Below are 25289 nucleotides of genomic sequence, written 5' to 3'. Positions count from 1 at the left end.
GATATATAATTCATTAAAAATCATAAAATGATAATTCATTAAAATCCCGTTGAACATACTCATAGATTTTTTTATATATCAATAAGTTAAAAAAATTAATTGAACCAAAGTATAATTTATACAAATTCGGATAAAATTAACTAAAATGTGAATTTCAAAGGATAAGACGAAGAGAGTCACGTATGAAAATATTTTATCATGAACTTTGTGGTACGAACAAATAAAACAACGCAAGTACCAACAAACATAACATAATCAAACATGTCACGTTCATACATTTATTAGCAAGACCACCGTCCAAAAACAAAGACAAGCATAGAAAACATGTTTTTCTGCGAACATAAACTTAAACATCACAACAATTGCCAACTATTCATCGAGTACACTCGCAAATGACTCAAGCCTGTTTTACCATACCCATTCTCACAATACGTCGCTCCTGGTAAAACTTAACAACCCTCTCCTTTGACGGCCATTTCTCTTTTATCACAGGCTGATTCACAAAATTCTGCACCCATGAAGAAATTCCAGGAAATTTTTTTGGGTCGAGAATGGTCATGGATCCGACTTCTTCCCAAGCGGGGAGCCAAAGACATATCCATCCCAATGCGATATCTAAATACCCCACCGATTCTCCTCCGAAAAATTTCTTTCCTTTAATTTCCTCCTCTATTTTCTCAAATGCCTCTATCGTTGAGTTCACAAGCTTCTCCTTTGCTTCACCTTGGCTCCAGGAAGCAGTGTATGAATCAAATATCAGCTGTTACACAAACAGTTAGGAATCATTTCACTTCGAGATTTGACAATGTAACCCGGAACGGATCTAGAAGTTAAGTCTTGGACAGTATCAAGTAAAATTTCAAACAATATTTATATATTTACAAATTTTCTGAGATCATTTCTATAAATTTATTAAATTTAGCATGATGAAAAAATGTTAAATTTTTTTAAGAAGACACATGTCTCTTGCTAGTTCCGTCCTTGTCTCTGTAACTAACCGGAACATACAGTAGTTATAGTGATGGATAATATGAGTTACCTTTTCTGCAAACATAGCAAAGGACTTGATTCTTGCTTTCTCATAGGGATCCTGAGGAAGCAAGGGATGATTTTTCCAAGTTTCTTCAATGTACCCCACGATGACTAATGACTCGGCTATGGCCTTCCCTTTGTGAATAAGAACCGGGACTTTCTTGTGAACCGGATTGAGCTGAAGAAGCAAAGAACTCTTGTTATGTAAAAGGTCTTCGTCTAGGTATTCATAATCTGTAATACCCTTCAACATAAAAGCCCACTCTACCCTAAGAACCATAGGGCTCACCCAGAATCCCAAGAGCTTCAGTTCCGCTGCTTTTTCCATTGGATTTGTTTGTGCTACTATAGTATAACTGTGAGTTGTTTAGAGCAGTCTGTGTTTTTTATATAAATGGGTAATTGGTCCGGATTCCCCAAATACAAATAATAAAGAGTAGTGCTAGGTGCACATAATTGTGTACAGAAAATTTGTACATAATGACGTGGCAGGTGATGTGGTGGGTTTTAATTGGGGTGGTTGGTGTAAATGCAGGGGGGTCATCCAATTAGAATCCACCACATGTCATTATGTACATGTTTTTGTACACAATTATGTGCACAAAGCATTTTTCATAATAAAATATATTACAAGCGATTTGTTCGGTCCAGCATTATATTTACTAACATGCCTTTAAAAATAGGCATGCCTGACTATCTGTACCTAATACATGGACGATTTCAATTTGTGTACGTGACCTACTGACCTGTGATTTGTATCTTGTTTTTTGCTGGTATTTTTCATGTGGTGAAACTTGACTTGGCAACCCGTTTTGGTTTGGACGAAACTTACAAAACTAGTTAACCGACGAATTTTAAAAATAAAATAAAGGGTTCAGTGTCTTCACTAACCGCTACTCCTTCGGTCTCTTTTATATGTTGTTTTAAATTTTAACCAGCCAAATTAACTATAATTTGACTACAATAAAAATTATATCACTAGAAAGTATATATTTAATTTATTTTAATATGCAATTTTCAAAATTTAAAAATAATGAATAAATGATTTATAATATTTAGTCAAAGATCGGTCAATTATGAACTGAAGCTCATTTACAATTTTACTTAGATGGTATAATTTTACAAACTTAGAAAATCGCAAAAACAGCCGCTTAAAAAAATGGTTAAAATCGAAGTTATCGAAAACTTTGATTTCAGTATGTCTCGTGATGATCTTTATCTCATTCAGTTTGATGCAGATTCCTATCTTTTCAAATTGAAAAACATTGAACAAAAATTTCCTATTTTTGCTACTACAGGTCTACGAAGAAAAAAATTCAAATTTTAATGCAATAATGATGCTGAGAGCTATTTTCTACCTATTTTATGTGTCTAAGAGCAAGTTCAAGATAAGCCTTAAAATTTAGAACATTTAATAAAAAAAGTTGCTCCAACAATGCCCTAATGATGCCTTGTATCAGTAGGACAACCCCTTCAAGCTCAATTGTCCGATGATTCCGGTGAAGGATTGGAGATTAAGAAAGTTGATGGTAGAATTAGCTATCATGACATTGGTGAAAGTAATTTTCGTTTCTTATGTTATTATGTGAAATTCATCCGATAAATTATATGTTTTAAGTTATTTTATTTTTTTCATTTTTCAGTACAAAATAGATATTTTTTTTCATTTGATTCGAGTTGCTATAAGGATGTTCGTTGAAGTTCCCGATGATGGAGCAATAAGAGGCTACAGTAGAGCTATTCGCAATTTCGTTGGAAGCTCTTTCGAATCAATTCGGATTATTGAAATGAGAAGGTCTGTTTCAGAAATTTTTACCAAGAATATCTATGAAAGAAGTGATAATTTCTGATAAACCCATGAGAATTTAAATTGGGGCTCAATTTCTCTTACGCTTCTGAAAAATCCGGAGCTGCTGTCAACCGTGGCGGATCCAGCTCCAAAACAAGTGGCTCATACATAATATTTTGTAACAGTACTCAATCGGTTTACGTTAACTCTTAAAATGTATTCTAAAATCGTATTTTATATATTAATTTTTTTTCACTTAAATTAGTTCATTTTCAAAGCTTGATTTTCATTTATTCGATTTTTTTGTATACGGTAGTCTGACCGATTCCGTTAAATGTTATATCCACTATATCTTTTTTGAACATATGAATCTGTCATGTCCAACTTGATTAGGATGTTAGAATTTTAAAATGATAACACGGAAAACAAAAATTCAATATTCAGACTATGTAATTCTTTAACGTTAGATAACATTTTTTACCGTTGCATCATATTTTTTTTTATCGTTTTACAACATTATCTATACTATTAGTAGGGGTATGTTTTTCCTTAAATCTGGTACTCTACCCTAGTCAGAAAAATATTGCAAGAATAGTTGTCATATACTATTTTTTTCATATAAAAACTAACCTTCACGTGATCACTTAGGGTTCTTCTATATATCAACCACGTCATTAGGTTTTGATTTCTACTCATTGCCATCCTCATACATCATTTGTGCTAAATGCAAGACCAGAAGAGCAAACTTAAAAGTATCCATAGTTCTCATCACATTAACCCTATTTGAAAATTAATCAACCGGGATCTGCTTCATTCAAATTAGTCTAGTAATTTTTTATGTCAAGATAGACACAAATATACCATCTTACCACAATAAATTAGAGTCCTGAATTAACTTTAAAATTGGTTTCATATTAGTACTAATAAAACTCAAGATATCCAATTCTGGCAAGGATACTGACAAGCTGTAGATGAACATTATTGTTGGAAACTCCTAGTACTATATTTGAACTGTGGGCACAACTAGTGTACCATATATTAGAATGAATTCCACTCCTACAATTATTAAATTTTGATCACACTCTTTTGTCAGCAAAGAACTTCAAATATTTCTTAGATTAGATAAAAAAAATTACCATTTCCATTTCCAAGCAACTTTATTCAACAAACAAAGTTGAAATGCAGAATAAAGGATGGTGGTGTGGATACTAGTTGTTTTAGGTAAACTTTCTCTTTAAACCCAACAAAAGCAGCACCAATCCAAAGTAGTCATAGTTATAAGCCAATCTGATAAACTGCAGCTTGAAATCATTCCATGGAGGATGTCTTCCCTCTAACTCAAAATAGAATGTTCTCTCCAAAACTGCTTTCTCATGGCTGAATGTATCGAAAGAGTACTTCCCGTGATATCTTCCAAAGCCGCTCTCACCAACACCTCCAAATGGTAAATTGTCACATGCATTCTGCAAGGGTAAGAATTTTTTTTAAAATACTTGATTTCTTATACCCTCTAAATTCTTCACACATTTTCACGAAGTGTATATATGTCTGATATATTGGAGAAAGTTTAGAAGCTGGGTACCAGAACAAAGGTGTCATTGAAAGTCACACTTCCTGAAGATGTTTCTGCAAGTATCTGCTTCTTGAAGCTCTCGTCTTTGGTAAAGGCATAGATAGTCAAAGGTTTTTCCCTCGAGTTTATGAATTCAATGCTCTCGTGAATATCATCTAGCTACAGTTCCAATTATATGCAACAAAATTTGTAAGAGTTCAGCTTGGTTAATATGAATAATAACATTATCGTGTGCCTTACTGTAATGATCGGTAGGAATGGGCCAAATATTTCTTCCACCATTATCACTGCATCAACTGGCGGATCCAATAAGATCGTAGGCTCGATAAATCTGTTACCGGTTTTTATCATACAAAATCAAGAAGCTTCCTTGCAAAAATCAACTGTTGTGTATATTGGTGGAAAAAATTACATTAATTCAACGAAAGGATATAATAACTTGTCAACTTACAAGTTCTGTTCATCCAATGAACCCCCATAAACAATGGAAGCTGCAACAGCAGGATCCTCTAGAAGATTATGTAATCTATTAAAGTGATGCTTGTTCACTATTTTGCAGAGATTCTTCAAGCTTCCCATATTTTCACCATAGAATTTTTTGATAGTCTTCTTCAGTAAATCTATCTGAGAATTCGAAAAGTTTAGAAAAAACTTTATTAAGCAAAGGTAACTCTACAATTGAAGAAAGTGGATAGAATCTGATCTCTCTCTTACTAGCTTTGATGCATGTTGATGTTCAACAAGGATATAATCAATTCCTACACAAGCTTGTCCACTGCATGGCCCCCACTTCCCACTAGCTATTCTTTTGATAGCCACCTACAAATGATGAACCAACATAAGCTAGATGAGAAGTTGACCTACATTACTTTTGTCATCTTTTTTTTTTTGAGTAGATACATTTACTTCCATCTTATTATTATTTTGTTAAGATGATCAGTTTCATCTTTTAGTCTCATGAAATTTTCTTCCAATTGTGGAGAGGCATTGTCTAGTACAAGATAAGAAAAGGCAGAAATATCCACCTGCTGCTATCAGTTCTGTATGTACATCTTTTTTATAGATATGGAAGTACATGCATATCAAGAAAAGAGATTAGTACCTTCATATCTCCGTCAGAGAGGGAGCCGAAGATAGCAGGACATTTTCCACCAAGCTCCAGTGTAACAGGCGTTAAATGCTTTGAAGCTGCAGACATGACAATCCGCGCCACTCGTGCATTCCCTAATTGGCATATTGGACCAAAACTAAAGTATTATCATGATTATCAAGCCTGCTTTAGATCACTAATTTAATATAGTAACTAAAACCATTATAATCATATGACTATAGTTAAGGCCTATAGGCTCATACACTAATTGTAGACAGACATATAAGCCAAACACTTTCTAAATTCAACTCTTTGGATCATTGTGCAGAAAAAGTTTCAAACGTTCATTTTGAACCAAAAAGATTGTCGATGTGCAGCAACAACCTTACTTTGTTATATGCCTGAACAGTGGCGGTGGCACGTGGGGGCCCGGGGGGACACGTGCCCCCGTAGAGTTTTCTAAAAAAAAAAAAAAAAATTTTTTTTTTTGTAGGACCCACTTACTTTACCAAGTTGTATACTCCTGTACATACTTTTCACAGCTGATCACATATAATCCCTAGAGCTTCTTCGGCTCCTTTTACACAAACCACAACCCAAAAGCCAAAATCAAACGATAACACCTGCATCATCACTTATCCGGGCAAGGGGGTGATTCCTTTTCATATTTCTTCAACAATTCCTTTATCAGGTAATTTCTCTTCTCTGCATCATCATTAATTTTCTTTGTATTCTTGTAGTTGTATATATGTTGAGTTTTAAGTGTTGTAAGACTAAAGAGTGAATTAGCGATGATCTTCTTGTATTAAAATTTACTGTGTAGTTATAGTTCTCATTCTGGGCTTCTAGGATATTTTTCAAGAATAGTCAGTAGATATCTTAGAATTTTAAAATCTCTTGTAATTATTTGGTCATGCTTCTATTAAACAGAAATGGAGAGATTTATAAAAGGAAGTCAGAAGCGGAAGCTGTTGTGCCGCCTGTGCCAGTGCCACCAACCGTAGTAGCTGAAAATTCTCAAAATATTATAAGAGATGAAAGCAGAGTGATCAATTTAGCGACACTTGAGTCTGATCCAGGGCTGAGGATTCCAATTGAAAATTATAATGTTAATATACAAGATGAAGTCAGGAGCAGAGGATTTGTTTGTTGCTTTTGATAAACAAAAGTTAATTCAACTTGGTGGGTGTTATCCTGAAGACTTTTCTCCGATTGAACTCCTGGCCCTTGATGACCAACTTCAGAATTATATAACCGATATGCTGTCAAGTATTGAATTTTCTGATTTGAAAGGGATTACCGCTCTTGCCAAAAAAATGGTTGAACTAGGAAGGGACAAAGTGTATCCTCTGGTATACAAGTTACTAACATTGTCTTTGATCTTGCCAGTGGCAACAGCAAGCGTGGAAAGAGTATTTTCAGGAATGCATCTTGTTAAGACAAAGCTGCGAAATCGCATCAGTGGTTAAATGATAGTTTAGTTATATATATCGAAAGGGAAATTTTTGATTGCGTTGACAATGAACTGATCATGCAGCGATTCCAAAACATGAAAACTCGTCGTGGAAACTTGTAATATTATCACATGAACTTGTAAATATTTTTGCTATATATTTATATATTTTATTTTGTTGCTGGAAATTTATATGGTGCCCCCACTCGCTAAAAGTCCTGGCTCCGCCACTGTGCCTGAATCTGATTATCTGGACCATCAAGCAAATTCATGTGTAACTTCCAGTCTTATTTTAAAAAAAGTATATTAAAAATTCAAGATATATGTTCTAACAGGCAAAGTCCACATACAAGATAGATAATTAACAAACATTTTTTGTATGAAAAACAATACTGAGATAGATGCCTAGATTATCAGAAATATAATGGTTTAAACTTTTGATCTCTTTAAGATTATTAATTAAGTCTAGACCAATTGAGCTGAATTATAAAATTGAATTAAACATACCAGTATAGAATATTTTGTCCCATTTCTGCTGTAGTAGCTTTTCAGCTACTTCTACTCCACCTTCAATGATTTTGATGGCCTTGCAATCCAAGTAGAGGGGGATTGTCTTTGAAAGGAACGCTGAACACTCTGCTGCAAGCTCTGAAGGTTTTAAGACAACAGTATTTCCTGCAGATACTGCTCCAATCAATGGATCCAGTGACAATGCTGCATATAAATAGGCAATGGCTTAATAGAGTTGGAGATTGAAACCAGAACCAGAAATCAAATAAAAGTGTGTTGAAATTGACTTAGACTAGAACCAGAACAAGTTGGAGTCTGGGCCACAATGAAATAAAGCTGGATCAGCAATTCAGCACTGAATAAGTTCCAACTTCCAACAAGCTCTAACATTGGACAGTTACGTATCCATGTAATATACAATATGCAACACAAATCACACATACTGTATATCACTAAATTGTCGCTATGAAGATGTACTACTAGTCTACTACATGACAACACACACCTATCTACCTGTATTGCTAGTAAAACCTTTTGTCTTTTGCCAAGGCTGAACACACTGGTATTAATAAAGTCCAATATAGCATCTAATAAAGAAGACAGGTTAGCAAGTTCATCAAACCGGCGGGTTACAAGCAGGCTTACTGAAAGGGAAGTTCCAGGATGAAAATATAAGTACAATCCCAAGTGGTTCTGGCATTACTACTCCTTTTGATGGATAAAACAGCAACGGTACTTGTTTCTGCACAAAATGCATTATTGGCAAATGAATCAAACCTCTAACAATGTGTTTTACAGAGAAAAAGCAATAAGAAAGTATGTGAATTTTTGAAAGAACCGTGGTAGGTAAAATATGGGCTTTATGAAGATAAGATACCTTCGTCGGAGCAACCCATTTGTCGATAGAGGACAGAGTAAACCTTGCAGATTTTTTTATTACACCAATCTGCAGCAATGTAAACCAAATAAAAGATTAGCCTAGGTGTTAGACTGCTTGAAATTTCTCTGGATGATATATACTAAGGCACACAAATATATAAACAACTGGGGACAAATTTGGGGCGCTACATGCTTTCCCAGATATTACAGATTTTATACAGCCACATTTCAGTACTTGTCTAGAAGTCATACTAGTAAGGTCAGTCGAATTATTAGTTGTAACAGAAACAAGTCAGCCTCTGTATATGGGTTGGAATACAGGTGATGCTAATATGGTACAGTATGATAAACTAACCTAAGGTTAGAGCACGGTCCTGCTCTAACCTAAGGTTTATCCATCCAACAAGTGCAATTGATCTTCGACCACCGGTTGATTTCCTTGGCAATCCCGTCTCTTCTACTCTGTAGTTCTTTGGTCACTATATCTGCAAGCAGCTGGTAGTAGATCATCGGTTACAATTAATTCAACACTATTCTTTCTTCACAGCCTCGGCTTAGAAGAATTTTGCTTGTACTTCAACCAGCTTATGATAAGAAATCGTGGTGTTTGATTTGAATAATCGTTCTTTTCTTCATTAAGTCAGGACAAACAGTTATATAAGTGGTCGTACAGGTAGAGGGGATTAACAAAGAGGTTCAAAAGGAAATTCTGATTGCAGCCACCCAGGGTTTAATCACTGTGGAGAACAAAATGTATACCCCGCTGCTTTAAACTCAATAATAACCTTCAACCACAGGATATGAAGCAACTTGAGAGATACGGCGATCTATTGGCTCAAGTGTGCTCCTGAAATAATACCAATTTTTAAAGAAGTATATAGATGGACAACCTCACAATCTAATTCTCAATAAGTTCATTTGTCACAGCGACATCAAACTCGATCGACATCATGCTTGAAACTAATCAAAGGAGCCATCTGGACAAAGTTTGGGGGACAAATACGCAGTTGGTCAGTATGTTAACCATATCCGCCAGAGAAAGTCACATTTGTATTATAAAAACAAGGTGGCTAGTTGAGATATTCTTTTACCCCTGCTCCACAGCTTGAGGGGAAGTGTTACAAAGCTGGTATCCAGATTTTGAATTACAATTATAGCCCTCTAAGTATCTGAACCGGGCTGACATAATTCATTTAATTCTCTATTAACAAACTGAACTTGTTCTACTTCTAGTATAAACAACTCATTGCATAAGAAGAAATTCCGGTTCATAACAACATCAACAACTCATTAATTATTTTTTTTCCGTTAATAGTAATATAGTATGGCGCCAGATATTCGTATGTCAGGGACCCGGAATAATTATTGGAATCTACAGAAAATAAGAATTACACAAATATCGAAGGTGAATATATAAGGAAAAAAAAAGAAGAAAGAGTAAAGGGTATAGAAGAGGGACATACTTCATCGCGATAAGCTTCAACAGGGTGTTTACCAAGATCACGCTCAAGAGCTTGAAAAATTTGAAGCTCGTTTTCATCGAGTAGCTTAATGATCCCCTTGAGCTGAGCTTTCCTCCACTCAACGTCTCTTGTTCTTCCAGTGTTGAACGTTTGTTTCAATTCACTCACACTTCTGCTCAACTCCTCCATTATTGCCGCAACAACAACAGCTTTGATGTTTGTAAGTTAAAACTACACCTCACTCGTGTGCTGCTGCCAAACTCGCTGGACTTTTTTGACTGGACTGTCACTCCTCACAGACCCCCATGCGTCAAGTTTTTTGTTTCTTTAGTAACAGAAAGCCAGTTTAAGTCAATTTTTTATTTTAAATAAAAAATTATAAGTTTTTTTGAAATTAGAAATTAGTTTGAGTAACTTTTTTCCGTGACTTAAATCCTTTTATGAAAATTAGTTATAAATTATTATTTATAAATTATTTTTACTTTTATCATTACATTTTTAATAATCCATAAGTTATTAATAAATCAAAATTTTAATCTCTCTAAATTACATTAAAAAGTCACATTAAATCATAAATCATAATTTTAAACTCACTAAAACAGCCTCAATATAACACTTGAGAAAAAGCTCTAAATGAAATACAAGACATCTAAGTCATACAAGTAAAGAGATCTATTTATTGATAAGAAAAAAAAAGTGCAAATTTAGCCGGACCTCAAGCCTTTTTTCCCAGACTACTATGATACATAACGTGTGCAAAGAGAACATGATACAACTTCTACTAATGTACTTTATAGCACTTCTTCTGATAGCTATGATGCTCACCACACTTCACTTCGACTCAAGAGGACCGTATTTGCCTGGAGTAGGAAAGAGTGTTCTATCTCTTTTTTAGCCTTTTAAGAAAGAATTACTGTTCTCTGTTATCAAATCGTCTGTGCTCACGAATCGATTGTGGAAGCTTAATTTAAATGAATTCTCGTTTTATAGTTACAGTCAACACAGTAGCTGTAACGTGACCAGTGCTTTGTCTTTTATCTAGATCTATATAATAACACTTTGTCCTTTAAGAAAAGGTCTGACATACGACTTATTAATGTCGAATAATTTAGTTTAAAGAAAATGTAATATCATGTTACGTTTAATCTAAAAAATCCTACAAAACATACTATGATCGCATGTTTTGGCATGAAAGGTTACATGAAATATTGTTTAGAACTTCAAAATGTTAGACAACATGACTTTAAAAATGAAACATAAATGAAGGTTGAACACCACACCATCTATCGTTTTGAATTGCAAAATGATATTTGAGATTATATTTTTCGATAATGATATTTGGGTTCCAAAAAAAAATGACACATTAGACTAATACCTATAATTTTAAATAATCTTACACCGACTTACCAAACTTTCAATGTTTTAACTTCAATACTATAATACTCCCTCTATTTCATAATACAAGTCACTTTCGGAAGAGATTTTTTTTTTCCTCATAATACTTGTCCACTATTAATTTCCAATACAAATATATTGACATTATTCCAAAATTACCTTTCTTGAGAGCTGTATAACAATTAATGAGGGTTGAATCAGAGTCCACGTTCATGAATTTATTATGGGCACAAGTGAGAAAATATTATCTAATTAATACTTTTTTAATATGCGTAATTTTATCAAAAGAGACTTGTATTGTGATAAGGAAGGAGTATACATTAGTCTCTTCCAGACTGACAATTACCGTGTTAGTTTACGTCTCCTAAACTTCTGGTCTTTCGCTTTCAATTGATCACAACCACTAGGAACTGAGTCACTGATCACGTAGTGTAGTAATTTCTGAGTGGATGGGTTATGTGCTTCTGTATGATTTTACAGCTTAGTAATTACCCTTAAGTCTTCAAGTTCATAATTTATGTATTTTATATCCAAGAAGCTAGAATGATGCAATTCTTTACTCTGCAATCACAGTCATCATAAAATACTTATTTCAGGTATGTTCTTGAACATAAACAATATTGTATCTGTTACTTTTTTCCCTGCTACTATATACTGCTTTTTCTTGCAGCAGCTGTGGTTGTTTTTGGAGAATGAATTTTAAGTCCATTGTATTTATATATGCAGGATAGTCTCAGCTAAAGATCCTATCAGCACTATGCTCAGAAAATAATACACATTCTTTTAAAAGAATCGGAATCCGGATAATCCGTTTTCCGATCCGATTTAAGAGGATATCCGGTTAAACCGGAACCGGAATAAATATTTAGTGATCCGAAAAACTGGATATCTGGTTTATAATTCATAACCGGACCGGATATCCGGTTTTGCTCACCGTGTATAAATTGCTGAATACAGTTCTATTTATTTTATGTTTTTCTTTTATTCTGAGGGGAACAGTGCTATTCTTCAGGATCTTAAGGCAAGACACATTCCAAGTTAGAATATTTCTTTCTTACATACCTCAGTATGTCTCCTTCAACTTATCACCACTTCACCACAACCAAAACTAAAACGTACATGCCACCTCATCTGGTTTTATACTATATTACATGATCACCTGACATTCACCTTTCTTCTCCCTAGTTTTTTCGACAGAAAAAGCAATATGGCACTAGGGAAGGGACGTAGCAAGAGATCATCTGGACCTTGGGTCTCAACTACTACCACAGTGGTGTTTGTGGCCTTATGTGTTTTTGGTGTTTATATGCTAACCCCTGGTACCCTGATTTCTACAGACACTACTAATCGAATGTCGGTGTCCAAATCTAGTTTCCAGACAACTGATTCCAAACAAGACACTTCTACATTTCAAGACAATCCTGGGAATCTTCCTAAGGATGCAATTAAAACTGATGAAGATGATAATGCTAAAAATTCGTCTTCTGATCAAGTACTAGAAGTTGCGAGTGCTGATGATCAGAAGCAAGATGGTCTGGCTCAGATTGTGGCTGACAAAAAAGATCAATTGTCTGATGAGCATGCAGAAAATCTTGTCAAGACGGCTGCTGCAGAGATTGAGCATTTAGATACTAAAGATCACCCGACTGGAGAAAATGTGAAGCGACAAGCTGATGCTGAAGGAAACTCTGAGGGATTGAAAGGGACAGTTTCTGAAGAAGAGCAACAGAGACTTAATCAACAAGAGGTTCAGTTGAGTGAGGAGAGTTCCATGACTCATAACCAAGAAAGTGATCAAGAAATTTCTACAGCAAAGTCAGATGACAATAGGAAGGCGATTCAGAATACATTTGAAACTATGGAAGGTCAAAATGAGGAAACTAAAGATGAAAAACAAAGTGGTTCTAAGAATGATAGAGCCGGTCATAGTGAGAGTGCGGATAATGAGAATACCCTAGAAGAGAACAAAAGGAAAATGCAGCCTGAGAGCCATGATAATTTGAAAGACACCACAAACAAAGTATCACAAGAAAATGAACAAATGGAACAACAGCAAAGGCAGGACTGGCAACAAGATGGGATTGCTACCGATCATGAAGGGGCAACAAGTAAGGATCAAATAGAACATGATGAGTCAACTATTGATTCCACTGATTCAAGTGATGACCGTATGAGAAATCAGGATACAGTTAGAGAAGAGAAGGTTCAAACTCAAAAGCAAGATGCCCAGAAAGATCAGCCCGTTACTACTGAAGACAAGGGTAAGGACAATAAACATCATCAAAGGAAGCGAAAGAAAAAACAACCCAAGCCCTCAACTGTTGAAGATCAGTCTTTTGCAACGGGGGAGGGCGGAATACCAAACGAATCTGTAGAGTCAAAAAAGACATGGTCTACTCAAGCAGACCAATCTGATAACCACAATGAGAGGAAGAAAAGTCCCTCAGAAAATCAAGATGGTAGCCTATACGGATATTCATGGCAACTCTGCAATGTAACAGCAGGCGCAGACTACATACCTTGTTTAGATAATGAGAAAGCAATAAGACAATTACCTAGTCGAGGCCACTTTGAACACCGGGAAAGGCATTGTCCAGAGGAACCTCCAACCTGCTTGGTACCTACCCCGCAGGGATACAAGACACCTATTGAGTGGCCTCACAGCAGAGACAAGGTATATGAACAATATTTATCAATGAATGTGTTGGTTTCTACAATCATCAAATTTAATTTCATACATAAATGTTGTGGCATGCAGATATGGTACCACAATGTGCCTCACACATCGCTGGCACAATTTAAGGGTCACCAGAATTGGGTGAAACTATCTGGGGAAGTTCTGACATTTCCTGGAGGCGGGACACAATTTATACACGGGGCTCTTCACTACATAGACTTTTTGCAAAAGGTGAACCAATTTTTCATTCCATTATCAGTCTTGATAAATTTCATAACACATAGTTTTTGGCTACAAACAGGCAGCACCAGAAATTGCATGGGGTAAACACACCAGAACAGTGTTGGACGTTGGATGTGGAGTTGCTAGCTTTGGGGGTTTTCTTTTTGACAGAGATGTTCTTACTATTTCATTTGCACCAAAAGATGAACATGAAGCTCAAGTTCAATTTGCACTGGAAAGGGGCATACCTGCAATTTCAGCCGTGATGGGCTCTCAGAGACTTCCATTTCCAGGAAGAGTCTTTGATCTTATCCATTGTGCGCGTTGTAGAGTTCCTTGGCATCGTGAAGGTGCATCTCTATCTACATTGACATGCTTTATGAATTCCAAAAATAAATTCATCTGTCTTACAATATATTTAACCATTCCTCTTAAGGTGGTGCTCTTCTTTTGGAATTGAACCGAATGCTAAGACCCGGGGGTTATTTTGTCTGGTCAGCAACTCCTGTGTACCGAAAGGGGCCAGAAGATGCTCAGATATGGAAAGGTATGTCAAAAATGTTGTTGATCAACCCGTAAACATTAACATCTGATGTTGTGTTTGGTTAGAATTGGGTTCACTACTAGACATTCTATAAAATCTGACAGTCTATGAATTTGCAATATAGGACATGAACATACAAAAGCCGAATCTCAGTCAATTAATTTGGTATTTAGCTCTAGTAGACTAATATATATAAGCTCTTTCTATCTCAGAAATGTCTGCCTTGACGGTATCTATGTGTTGGAAGCTTATCACCATCAAGAAGGACAAATTAAATATGGTTGCTGCAGCTATCTACCACAAACCAGTATCAAATGTATGCTATGATGAAAGAAAACGAAAGCAACCTCCAATGTGTAAAGATGACGATGATCCAAATGCTGCTTGGTAGGGATATCTTGTTAATCATACTGCATTAACTCATATACGCGGTGAAGATCAAATCTTCTAACTAGTGCTGACAGTTGTCAGATGTTTATTTTCTAAATAACTATCTTCCAGGTATGTGCCCTTGCAGTCATGCATGCACACAGTGCCAGTAGATGAGGCTGAAAGGGGTTCACACTGGCCTCAGGAATGGCCTCGTCGTCTAAACTCAGCTCCATACTGGTTAAACCGATCCCAAATGGGAATCTATGGAAAACCAGCTCCAGATGATTTTGTATCAGATTATGAACATTGGCAAAGAGAAGTGAGCAAGTCGTACCTCAGTGGATTAGGCATCAGCTGGTCCAATGTGAGAAATATTATGGACATGAGAGCTGTTTATGGAGGGTAAACACAATATTCTATACAATTCCACCCCAAGTCTTTTTTCCATTTTACCATTTGACTGAACATTAAACATTTAAATTCAGGTTTGCAGCGGCACTCAAGGGCCTGAAAGTATGGGTTCTGAATGTGGTGAACGTAGATTCTCCGGATACACTTCCTATTATCTATGAAAGGGGTCTTTTTGGGATATACCACGACTGGTGCGAATCTTTCAGCACATATCCCAGAACATATGATCTTCTACATGCTGATCATCTCTTTTCCAGGCTAAAGAAAAGGTAATAATGCTAAATAAGAATTTTCACTTCCGCAATTCGTGATAATGAAAATTTAAAAAGTGACATCTATTTTTGCATTTACAGGTGCAAGCTTGAACCCGTGATGGTGGAGGTTGATAGGATAGTTAGGCCTGGAGGTAAATTGATTGTCCGTGACGAGTCCAGTGCTGTTGGGGAAGTAGAAAAGTTATTAAAATCTCTACGTTGGGAGGTTCGCTTATCCTACTCCAAAAACAATGAAGGTATACTCAGCGCCCAGAAATCTGATTGGCGACCAGAATCATATGAAGTGGCATCCCAATGAAAGATTTAAAGAAATCAAGATTTAGAGTTTGGTTGTGTTAGATTTTTAGAGCTTGTAGAACAATTGCATGTTATTACAGTTATTTGTTACACAGGCATACTTTTTCAGTCTCAGACAGAGATGGTCACATTATTTCGATGTTGATCTGAGGGAAGTAAAGTTATAGATGTAGCACCAACCCCTCACACTTAACAGAATAGGTACATTTTGTTCCAGGATTCCCCTGAAAAGAAGCCATCAGGTAAGAGGGGAAGTAGATGAACCAAGTATCGTGCTGCTGAAATTTAAATGCCCTTGTTTAAAATCAGGCCTTTCCATGGAATCTATGCACATTATAAACTAATTGTGGGCAGCTCACCAAGGAAATAGCTTGATGTACCCATGTTCCTTGAAACAATTAATCACAAACACATCATGTTAAAGGTTGCCAAAACTACATATATTTGGGTAAGAACCGGAACTTTTTTGTGAATCGGATTGAGCTTAAGAAGCAAAGAGCACTTGTTAAATACATCTTCATTGACATATTCATAATCTATAAAACCCTTCAGCCTAAGAGCCCACTCTGCATTTCCATTGCAGTTTTTCTTGATCGAGAGTCAGTGACACTACTGTATCATCATGTTCTTCCTCGTCATGGTCCAACCATAGATTTTTCTAATCCTCTTCCAACTATTGATTTTACTTCTCATACCCTTCCAACTATCGACTTTTCTCTTCCTGCTATCGAACCTCCTCAATCAGAGGGCATACGCGAATTGACTATTACTGAAATAGTCGACAATACTCCCGCGCTTGATCCTCGACTAGAGTATATTGAGGAATCGACTATTACAGAAATAGTCGAATTTCCTCTCGAACAAGATCAACGGATCATTCTAGTTGTTGATTCGCAGACTATTCCTGAACCGACTACTAACGAGGAAATAGTCGAGATATCTTCAATCGAATCACCACAAATTCTTCCAAATAATATTAGACAAGATGATGGTGTTCATAATAATAATAATATCATTCGTAACATTATCGTCTATATTCTCGCACTATATCTTGATCGCTATGGTCATTTTATTAGATTATTTTATACTATATCAAATAATCGTAGGTTATCTTGAAAATCTTTGATTGTTTTATCCATTTTATTTTCAGTATCTACGACTGTTTATATTATAAATAATCAATCAGACCATCATTCCACTTCACCCCAATTTCAAGTGGCAAGTGTTACACATAATAATTTTGAAATGCGCTTATCGAGACTTTCCTATAGTATCACCATCTTCCGGGATATCTCGAAACCTGACAACAGAAATGAGTTAAACACAGACATTGATGTAAGTCTTTCTACTTTTAATATGACGATGAGGTCTCGTAACATCGATCATCTTCATCTAAATCCCGGTGAGTCGCTTTCGGTGAAATTATCTTTATCTAAAGATAATTTGTATTTGGGAACAAAATATCCATATTACATCAACAACAATCGTCTTGTATTCTTTCTTCTACATATCCGGTCCAATGCTATTCGCCACTTGACTGAGCAATCATGGAAAGTTAAGAATTATCAGCTTGAGACCCGGTGTACTTTCATGACCACTTTGCCCCCAAAAGAATTTCTAGTCTCATCTGATTTGCAGATTTGCCATGATTTCTAGATGAGACTAGAAATTCTTTTAGGGGCAAAGTGGTCATGAAAGTACACTGGATCTCAAGCTGGTAATTCTTAACTTTCCATGATTGCTCAGTCAAGTGGCGAATAACATTGGACTGAATATGTAGAAGAAAGAATACAAGACGATTGTTGTTGATGTAATATGGATACTTTGTTCCTAAATACAAATTATCTTTAGATAAAGATAATTTCACCGAAAGCGACTCATCGGGATTTAGATGAAGATGATCCATGTTACGAGACCCTATCGTCATATTAAAAGTAGAAAGACTTACATCAATGTCTGTGTTTAACTCATTTCTGTTTTCAGGGTTCGAGATATTCAGGAAGATGGTGATACTATAGGAAAGTCTCGATAAGCGCATTTCAAATTTATTATGTGTAACACTTGCCACTTGAAATTGGGGTGAAGTGGAATGATGGTCTGATTGACTATTTATAATATAAACAGTCGTAGATAAAGAAAGTAAAATGGATAAAACAATCAAAGATTTTCCAAATAACCTACGATTATTTAATATAGTATAAAATAATCTAATAAAATGACCATAGCGATCAAGATATAGTGCGAGAATATAGACGATAATGTTACGAAAATTATTATTATTATTATGAACATCATTATCTTGCCTAATATTATTTGGAAGGATTTGTGGTGGTTCGATTGAAGATATCTCGACTATTTCCTCGTTAATAGTCGGTTCAGGGATAGTCTTCGAATCAACAACTAGAATGATCGGTTGATCTTGTTCGAGAGGAATTTCGCCTATTTCTGTAATAGTCGATTCCTCAATATACTCTAGTCGAGGATCAAGCGTGGGAGTATTGTCGACTATTTCAGTAATAGTCAATTTGCGTATGCCCTCTGATTGAGGAGGTTCGATAGTAGGAAGAGAAAAGTTGATAGTTGGAAGGGTATGAGAAGTAAAATCAATAGTTGGAAGAGGATGAGAAAAATCTATGGTTGTACCATGACGAGGAAAAACATGACAATAAAATCAGAAGATCCTAAACAAATAATAATGTAGGACAATCCGGAAGACAAGGCCCAATATTATAGCCAACATTTTCTGCAAAATGATTTTTGTGCGAAAGTCAGTAACCAAATAAAATAAGTCTAAACAAAATGAAAGAGACAAATAGATTGTTGTAAATATATCATCAATATATATATATATATATATATATATATATATATATATATAAAATATTTGAATAACTATGTTATGCTTAAATAACTAATTTTGTTGTATACACGTATTTATACATACATATAATACATATATTATAAAATTTTCATGGTTAAATCACTTATAGTTATTAGAGAAGCAGCTTGTCAAAAGCCTTGTTTAGTTTAATACATCGTAAGTTAATAAACCCTACTTTTCTACTTACTTAGTTACAATGTTGTTATATAATTAAAATAGAACAAAGGAACTTCAAATTCCTAAATATAAAAATTATGAAATATCTTAAATAAAAAATGAATTTAAGTATTATAATATAAATTTGAATATTAATTGATAACAAAAATATTTTTATATAATAAATAAAATTTATTTTATAATTTTCACATTTAATTAAATAACTTACTCATAGCATTTTCTATTGCATAGTGTATTATATATAAATTTATATTATTTTTTATCAATATATTGAATCTTATTTCAAAATATATTATAGAATTTTTCATACTATTAATTTTTAAAATTTAATAATATTATAATTATATACAAGCCTGTTGTAATAATTATTTTACTAACAAAAATTAAATCTCAAAATTTCTTCTTTTCTTTTCTTTCATGAGTACTACAATCACCTTCTTCAATTTCATAATTTTAGTTTAATTTATTTAATTGTGTACATAATTTTTTTCTAATTATATAAATACAGCTGAAAACACTAAAAGAAAATTATTATATAACAATCAACTAGTATATAATTAGGTACTTCTTTTTTTTTTTTTGGTCGAATTTACGTACTTCTTATTTATGTATGAAATACTTACAGATTATTGGCGGGTATACGAACAAAACCTGAGAAACAAGAAAAGGCCAAACTCAGATTGTTTAGCTGAGAAATAATAACCCTCTAGAGACGAACTTACAAAGAACCTTCTTTCAGATGGCGGCGAACAATCGAAGCTTGGTTAGTACTGCTACTTTTTCTAGAACTAGAACGCTGAGATTCACCTGTATATACAATAAAATTCAAATGCATTCCAATTTATATAAACAAGTGTTGCAGAAAATGAAATGTTTTTCTAGGCCACATTGGTAGTGGACAATGGTAATTTGCACTTCATCTATGGTCCTTCATCTGTGCTTGTCTCAAATATGATTTTCTTGAGGCAGAGGACCACAAAAATAAAGAAACAACTTGCAGATTATGTAAATTACCTGGCTAGCAATGTAACTGGCATCCACAGCATAAACCTGATAACAAGCATTTGTTGAAAAAGAAAAAAATGTCATAACAAATACAAACCAAAACTGGAATATTGCAGATTATTTGCAAATTATGTAAGCATTGTGTTGCCCAACTTCTTTAGTAGTTTCGCGAATGCATGCACTACTATCTTTCTGATGGAGGTGAGGATTGGGCCTATATATATATGGCATGTCTTCCTCTACGACTCTTTACCTTTTGTTTTGCATAGAGAAAAAAATCCTCCAGTATGTGATTACCATATGTCAAAGCCGGTTTAACTAGTATTTAGCCAACAAGTATGATGCAAATACTAGTATTTTACACCATGAAAACATGAACCATTTGGGAAAAACATCAAATATGCAAGAACAGTAGTTGCACACTTAAACATACATGCAACAAAGATCAAGCTGCTCAGCTGACAACGAGCAGTGAGGCGTTCTCTTGCTAAATCGATATCAACATTAGGCACTGGGTAATTTAATCCCAGTTCCACTCCGGCAGATCTGAGTACACTAGGAGGTGCATCCCAAGGATGATGAATCCACTCGGAGGGCATCCTTGCTAGTTCAGGCAGTCATTGCCTCACATATTCACCCTCTGGATCAAATTTAATCCCTGAACCTGAACCGTAATTGAAGAACAATTAAGATCTGAGGTCTCAACAGAAAGCAGCGTAAAACTAGCCATATAGCTCAGTACAGCATCAAGAACAAAAAGGACTTATTTTTATAACTATCCTACTTGATATTAGTATTTTCAATAAGCTTATTTGTAGTCCCCCATGACAAAAAAGAGAAAGAAATCACCATAGTAGCTTCAAGCTTCCTGTAACTCAAAAATATATTTTCCCTCCCATTTAGTTATCTCCTCAGGCATGCGTCTAATAAGCAAACACTTAATTTGAAATGATTTGCTTTCAGTGCAAAAATGTAACTATACAATCGGCAGAAGTGTCAAAGAAGATCAGCCAATTTTCTTGTATACAAATTCAATATAAAAGATTAGAAAACAACACACTGTCAAATCATTCCAAAATTATAAGTGCCTGTTCTTCCAAAAATGAATTTATTATAACAAAGTGACAATCATCTCTTACACACACTACAACCCTTGAATAATCAAAAAAATCAGAAATCTGACATAAACTAAAACTATACATAAGATATTTCTTTGTGGTAATTAGGCATACTTAATTTCTCCATACATACACAATAAGAGCATTGTAACATATAGCCCGTATAGGAAGGGAAGTAACGCGTACCTGTGGGCTATCTAGACGCTCAAGCTCATGTCCATCTGGCAAGCTACCTGATATGTACTGCCAGCCAAGAATATCAGTTTCCAAATCTGAGTCCAGAAGGGTATCCCAGAAATACTTCATTCCCCATTGCCATGGTAGAAGCAAAAACTTTACGAAAAACCCAGAAACAATCACTCTTATCCTATTGTGCATCCACCCAGTTGCCCAAAGCTCTCTCATACCTGCATCAACTAATGGGTAACCAGTACAACCCTGTCTCCAAGCCTTAAAATGGGCCTGATCTGCTTGCCAGGGGAAATACTTTAGGTTGCTCAGCAATGATCTTTCATGAGTAAATGGGTAGTTAAAACAAATGTAGCGAGAATATTCTCTAAAACCAATAGCCAGAAGAAACAGTGAAACACTTTCTTGTCCAACACAGTTCCCTTCTTTTGCCCACAATAATTGCTTCATGCGCACACATTGGAATATTCTCCTCACACTCATTTCCCCGAAATGAAGATATGGTGAAAAGAGCGATGTTGTGTTCCCTGCAACTGTTGCCCTCTCCTTTGAGTAGTCGATCAGATGTTGTGCTCTCTAATTTATGAGATTACTGTGATCATGTTTTCATGCCAAGCATCGGACATTTATCAGGTCTTCTTAATAAATTCAATCACCCTACTTAGATTACTTCAACACATTACCAACACTCTCAAACTCTGCCCACGCATATAATTACTTAGCTCCAAATCAAAGTACTAGCTACACACACCTGAGATATATTAATCGAATATAACCCTTGAAGCCATTATTTCTCGATTAATATTTCTGTTCTTGATCCTAGCTAGTTGGATCATCAAACTTTTCTCATTGTAGGAGATTCGTAGAGTCAGGGAGTCATTATATTTCACAAAGTTTATGTAATCTAGTTATTAGTTGAGGTCACAGTATAACACAAAATATAGACACAAATGCTAAATGAACTGATAACTTTTCTATACATATGGTAAAATCAAAAACAACAAAGTCATCACAAAAGAAATTTCAGGACTTTGATCTCATATATGACTCAAATTACAATTTGTTGTCAAGGCTCAGTATTAGAGTATGTTATCGCACTTTTTATTGCTCTATAGTAAGTTCCATAGCAAGAAGGGAAGTATATGCTTCTATAACTAGAGGCTGAACCAAGAGCTTTTTCTCTTATAACATTTTGCAATTCACTAAATATAAAGCTAAAGTTAAGCTTTCTGTAAAGACCTCCTTTGATCATTAGGTATCTTGAACAATTATTATTTGACCGAACATGACTTCTGTTGATAGAGGAATTTGGTAATCAACAAAGATGAGGTTCACGGCCGGAATCAAGATCCGTGACGGTGGTTTTGGTCGCCGGAGAGTGGTGGTTGTTTGTTTTAGGGGGTGGCTGAGATTAGGGTTTTGAGTTGGTCTCACGTGCTCTCAACTCATGATCCCCCAATGTGCCTACGTACCCCTATATTTATAGGGGATCAAGCCATACGTAGTTCTATGGAACCAGGAGTCCTAGTTTGATCAGGACTAGGCCTCTTGGCAATAAGGTCGGAGATAGGCCGAAGGCCCATCTTGGAGAATCCTACTCCTGTTAGAATTAGTCTTGAGTATGACTACCTCAGACTCCTAATCCAAATAGATCACGGATTCAACGATATCTCCACTACGAGAGATAGCATCTACCACGACTCTTATGGAGAAGTTATCTGGGGGAGCCATGACTAACCCCTCGAGGTACAGGGACACGTCCTCACCTCTCGGTGAGGTCTTCATCTTCAAACAAGGTAGACAAGGAGCCAAATTACACGATCGTCTCAATCCCCCGATGAGGGCTAACTCACCAGAATACAGGATCCAGACATATGATCGGCCTTCGTGTTACCCCGGAGGGCCTTCAAGAGCCATGATCACCTCAAGCCCCCACACGAGGGTTAACTCGGCAGATAGCAGGATTGAGGATTGTAGATCATGCCCGGATGAGCCCGGGAACTATCAGATGAGCCTGACAACTACCAAATGAGCTTGGTAACTAGTCTTCATATCCCTCGGAAGGGTCGTCACGGAGACTCACTCATCCTCTTTCTTTCATCATGTATTTCATAACTATGCCTCTTCTGAGTCAAAGGACGCGCCCTGATAGGGAGGACGTGTCCTTCCCAATTCCCGTCTTCATCCCTATTTACTGGACAAGAGACCGCACCTCCCGGGCCATGTCTGGGGAGGGCGCGTCCTTCCCTTATCTTGTCTTCAATCCTCCTTACTGGACAAGAGACCGCACCTCCCGGGCCATGTCTGGGGAGGCCGCGTCCTCCCCTCCACATGATATACAAAAACGGCTACAACACCTCGGAAGAGTCGTCGTATCCCCCGGAGGGGTCGTCATATCCCCCCGGAGGGGTAGGTCTTCCTATCCCCGGAGGGACGGTCTTCGTCTCCCTCGGAAGGGTTGTCTCAGCGAATGTACACTCTCCCATAAGAAGAGCCTTCTTACAACACATCAGACAGGTCCTCCTTTAACATGAGGTCGCGCCCCCGGGGAGGCGAGCACACCCCGTTAAAGGCACGCCCTTGGTCTTCATCTCATTGTCAACTTCTTACAAGGGACGTGCCCCTCGGTCACCTCCGAAGAGGGCGTGCCCTCCTCCACATATTACAGGACGTGGGTGGACGGAGGTCGGTCGCGTCTCTCCATCAACACTCTCAAGTAAGGCGTCCCTCCTTGTGACTCGGAGGACGCGTCCTTTTCAAGCAACACCAAGGGTTGGTCGCGTCCTCCCTTTATAAGCAGGAGGACGCCTCCTCTTCACGCAACACCAAGGGTCGATCGCATCCTCCCCTTATAAGCAGGAGGACGCCTCCTCTTCATGGGACACGTGTGACCTGGAGGACACATCCCTCCTTCCGACGCGGAGGATGCGTCCTCTTCATTAAGATACGCAACATCGGCGGATCAGTCGCGTCACGGAGGGCTGCGCCCTTCCGTTCAGACTAGTCTCTTCAAGGGTCGGTCGCGTCCTCACTTTATAAGCAGGAGGACGCGTCCTTCCTTTATATAGGACTCTTAGCCCAATTCATGTCTTACTTAGTTAAACTAAGTACATACTTGGCCCAACAGGGACCTAGCCAAATTTGGCTATAACAAGTACTCCCCAAATTTTCTTGATATTGGAGATATCAGGGAAATTTTTACTCCATACCACACATCCTCTTCCGAGAGCGCGTCCGCGCATAGAGGCGTGACGTAAGCCACTTCTATTCCTCGACATTCCAAGATGCAGGCTGTGCACAAGCCTTGCATGTATATAATGTCGGTGTCTTTGATCATTTAGCAAAGTTGCTAAGCATGAGGCTGTCGCGTCTTCTTGATGTGTTCATAAATAATAAGCAATCTTTATGTAGACAAAAGAAAACAGGGGGCGCGGCCTATCTGTCGTTGACAGTGGCGCAGCTTCGCTTATTCCTTCCAAAGGACACATTCAACCATAACATTCGCGCCAATGAACTTCAACAAAAAAAGGGCGCGCCTTCGCTGTGCGAAGGTTTGTGGCTTTTTCTATTTTTTTTTTTTTAGCCTTAGTGCGTCCATGGTACCTGGGAATAGTAAATATAAGGCGCGACTTACAGAGTGGAGCTGCCTTGGTATAACATGACCCCTTTTAATTCTTTTTGTTAAAGAATTGCCTAAGCAGAGGGCGCGGCTGATGGCGCTGCCTTGCAATATTTCTTTTCTTTCAAGGACTGTATAAGCAGAGGGCGCAGCCTTACTTGTAATGTGGGCTCTTTTGATCTTTTCCAAGGATTAAGTAGAGGGCGCGGCCTTTGGCGCAGCTTTACTTTTTCACGCGTGAATCACTTGCTTAAGAAAATCAAGAGGACCACTCCCCAGTCCATACATCTTCCCATATGGGGCATCACGAATCTTATC

At 36.6% G+C, this 25289-nt stretch overlaps 4 protein-coding genes across 4 annotated transcripts; 1 reads left to right on the top strand and 3 right to left on the bottom strand.

Annotated features, from left to right (window-relative positions):
• Positions 1 to 252: 252 nt before the first annotated feature.
• Positions 253 to 1427, bottom strand: LOC108195288 (glutathione transferase GST 23-like). The gene is made up of 2 exons (XM_017362245.2): positions 1040 to 1427; positions 253 to 760 (listed from the first exon to the last, which is right to left on the bottom strand). The coding sequence occupies exons 1-2, from the start codon at positions 1358 to 1360 to the stop codon at positions 398 to 400; spliced, it is 684 nt and encodes a 227-aa protein (XP_017217734.1). The 5' UTR covers positions 1361 to 1427; the 3' UTR covers positions 253 to 397.
• Positions 1428 to 3939: 2512 nt separating this feature from the next.
• On the bottom strand, positions 3940 to 10121 carry LOC108196935 (aldehyde dehydrogenase family 3 member F1). Its single transcript, XM_017364439.2, has 10 exons — positions 9790 to 10121; positions 8325 to 8393; positions 8093 to 8189; positions 7445 to 7651; positions 5497 to 5618; positions 5109 to 5213; positions 4846 to 5018; positions 4635 to 4725; positions 4404 to 4553; positions 3940 to 4284 (listed from the first exon to the last, which is right to left on the bottom strand). The coding sequence occupies exons 1-10, from the start codon at positions 9976 to 9978 to the stop codon at positions 4039 to 4041; spliced, it is 1449 nt and encodes a 482-aa protein (XP_017219928.1). The 5' UTR covers positions 9979 to 10121; the 3' UTR covers positions 3940 to 4038.
• Positions 10122 to 11886: 1765 nt separating this feature from the next.
• LOC108196572 (probable methyltransferase PMT27) lies at positions 11887 to 16286 on the top strand. The gene is made up of 8 exons (XM_017363913.2): positions 11887 to 13858; positions 13943 to 14092; positions 14163 to 14433; positions 14520 to 14630; positions 14840 to 15014; positions 15129 to 15401; positions 15485 to 15679; positions 15764 to 16286. Exons 1-8 carry the CDS (start codon positions 12392 to 12394, stop codon positions 15981 to 15983), a joined length of 2862 nt encoding a protein of 953 aa, XP_017219402.1. The 5' UTR covers positions 11887 to 12391; the 3' UTR covers positions 15984 to 16286.
• A 4991-nt stretch (positions 16287 to 21277) lies between these two features.
• Positions 21278 to 21835, bottom strand: LOC108194630 (cryptochrome-1-like). The gene has a single exon (XM_064081953.1). The coding sequence runs from the start codon at positions 21833 to 21835 to the stop codon at positions 21278 to 21280; it is 558 nt and encodes a 185-aa protein (XP_063938023.1).
• Positions 21836 to 25289: the final 3454 nt, after the last annotated feature.

Source organism: Daucus carota, chromosome 7, assembly GCF_001625215.2.
Source record: "Daucus carota subsp. sativus chromosome 7, DH1 v3.0, whole genome shotgun sequence".
In the NCBI taxonomy this organism is placed as follows: Eukaryota; Viridiplantae; Streptophyta; class Magnoliopsida; order Apiales; family Apiaceae; genus Daucus; species Daucus carota.
Note: the sequence above shows the minus strand (reverse complement) of the source record. Positions and strands in the feature narration are given on the sequence as shown.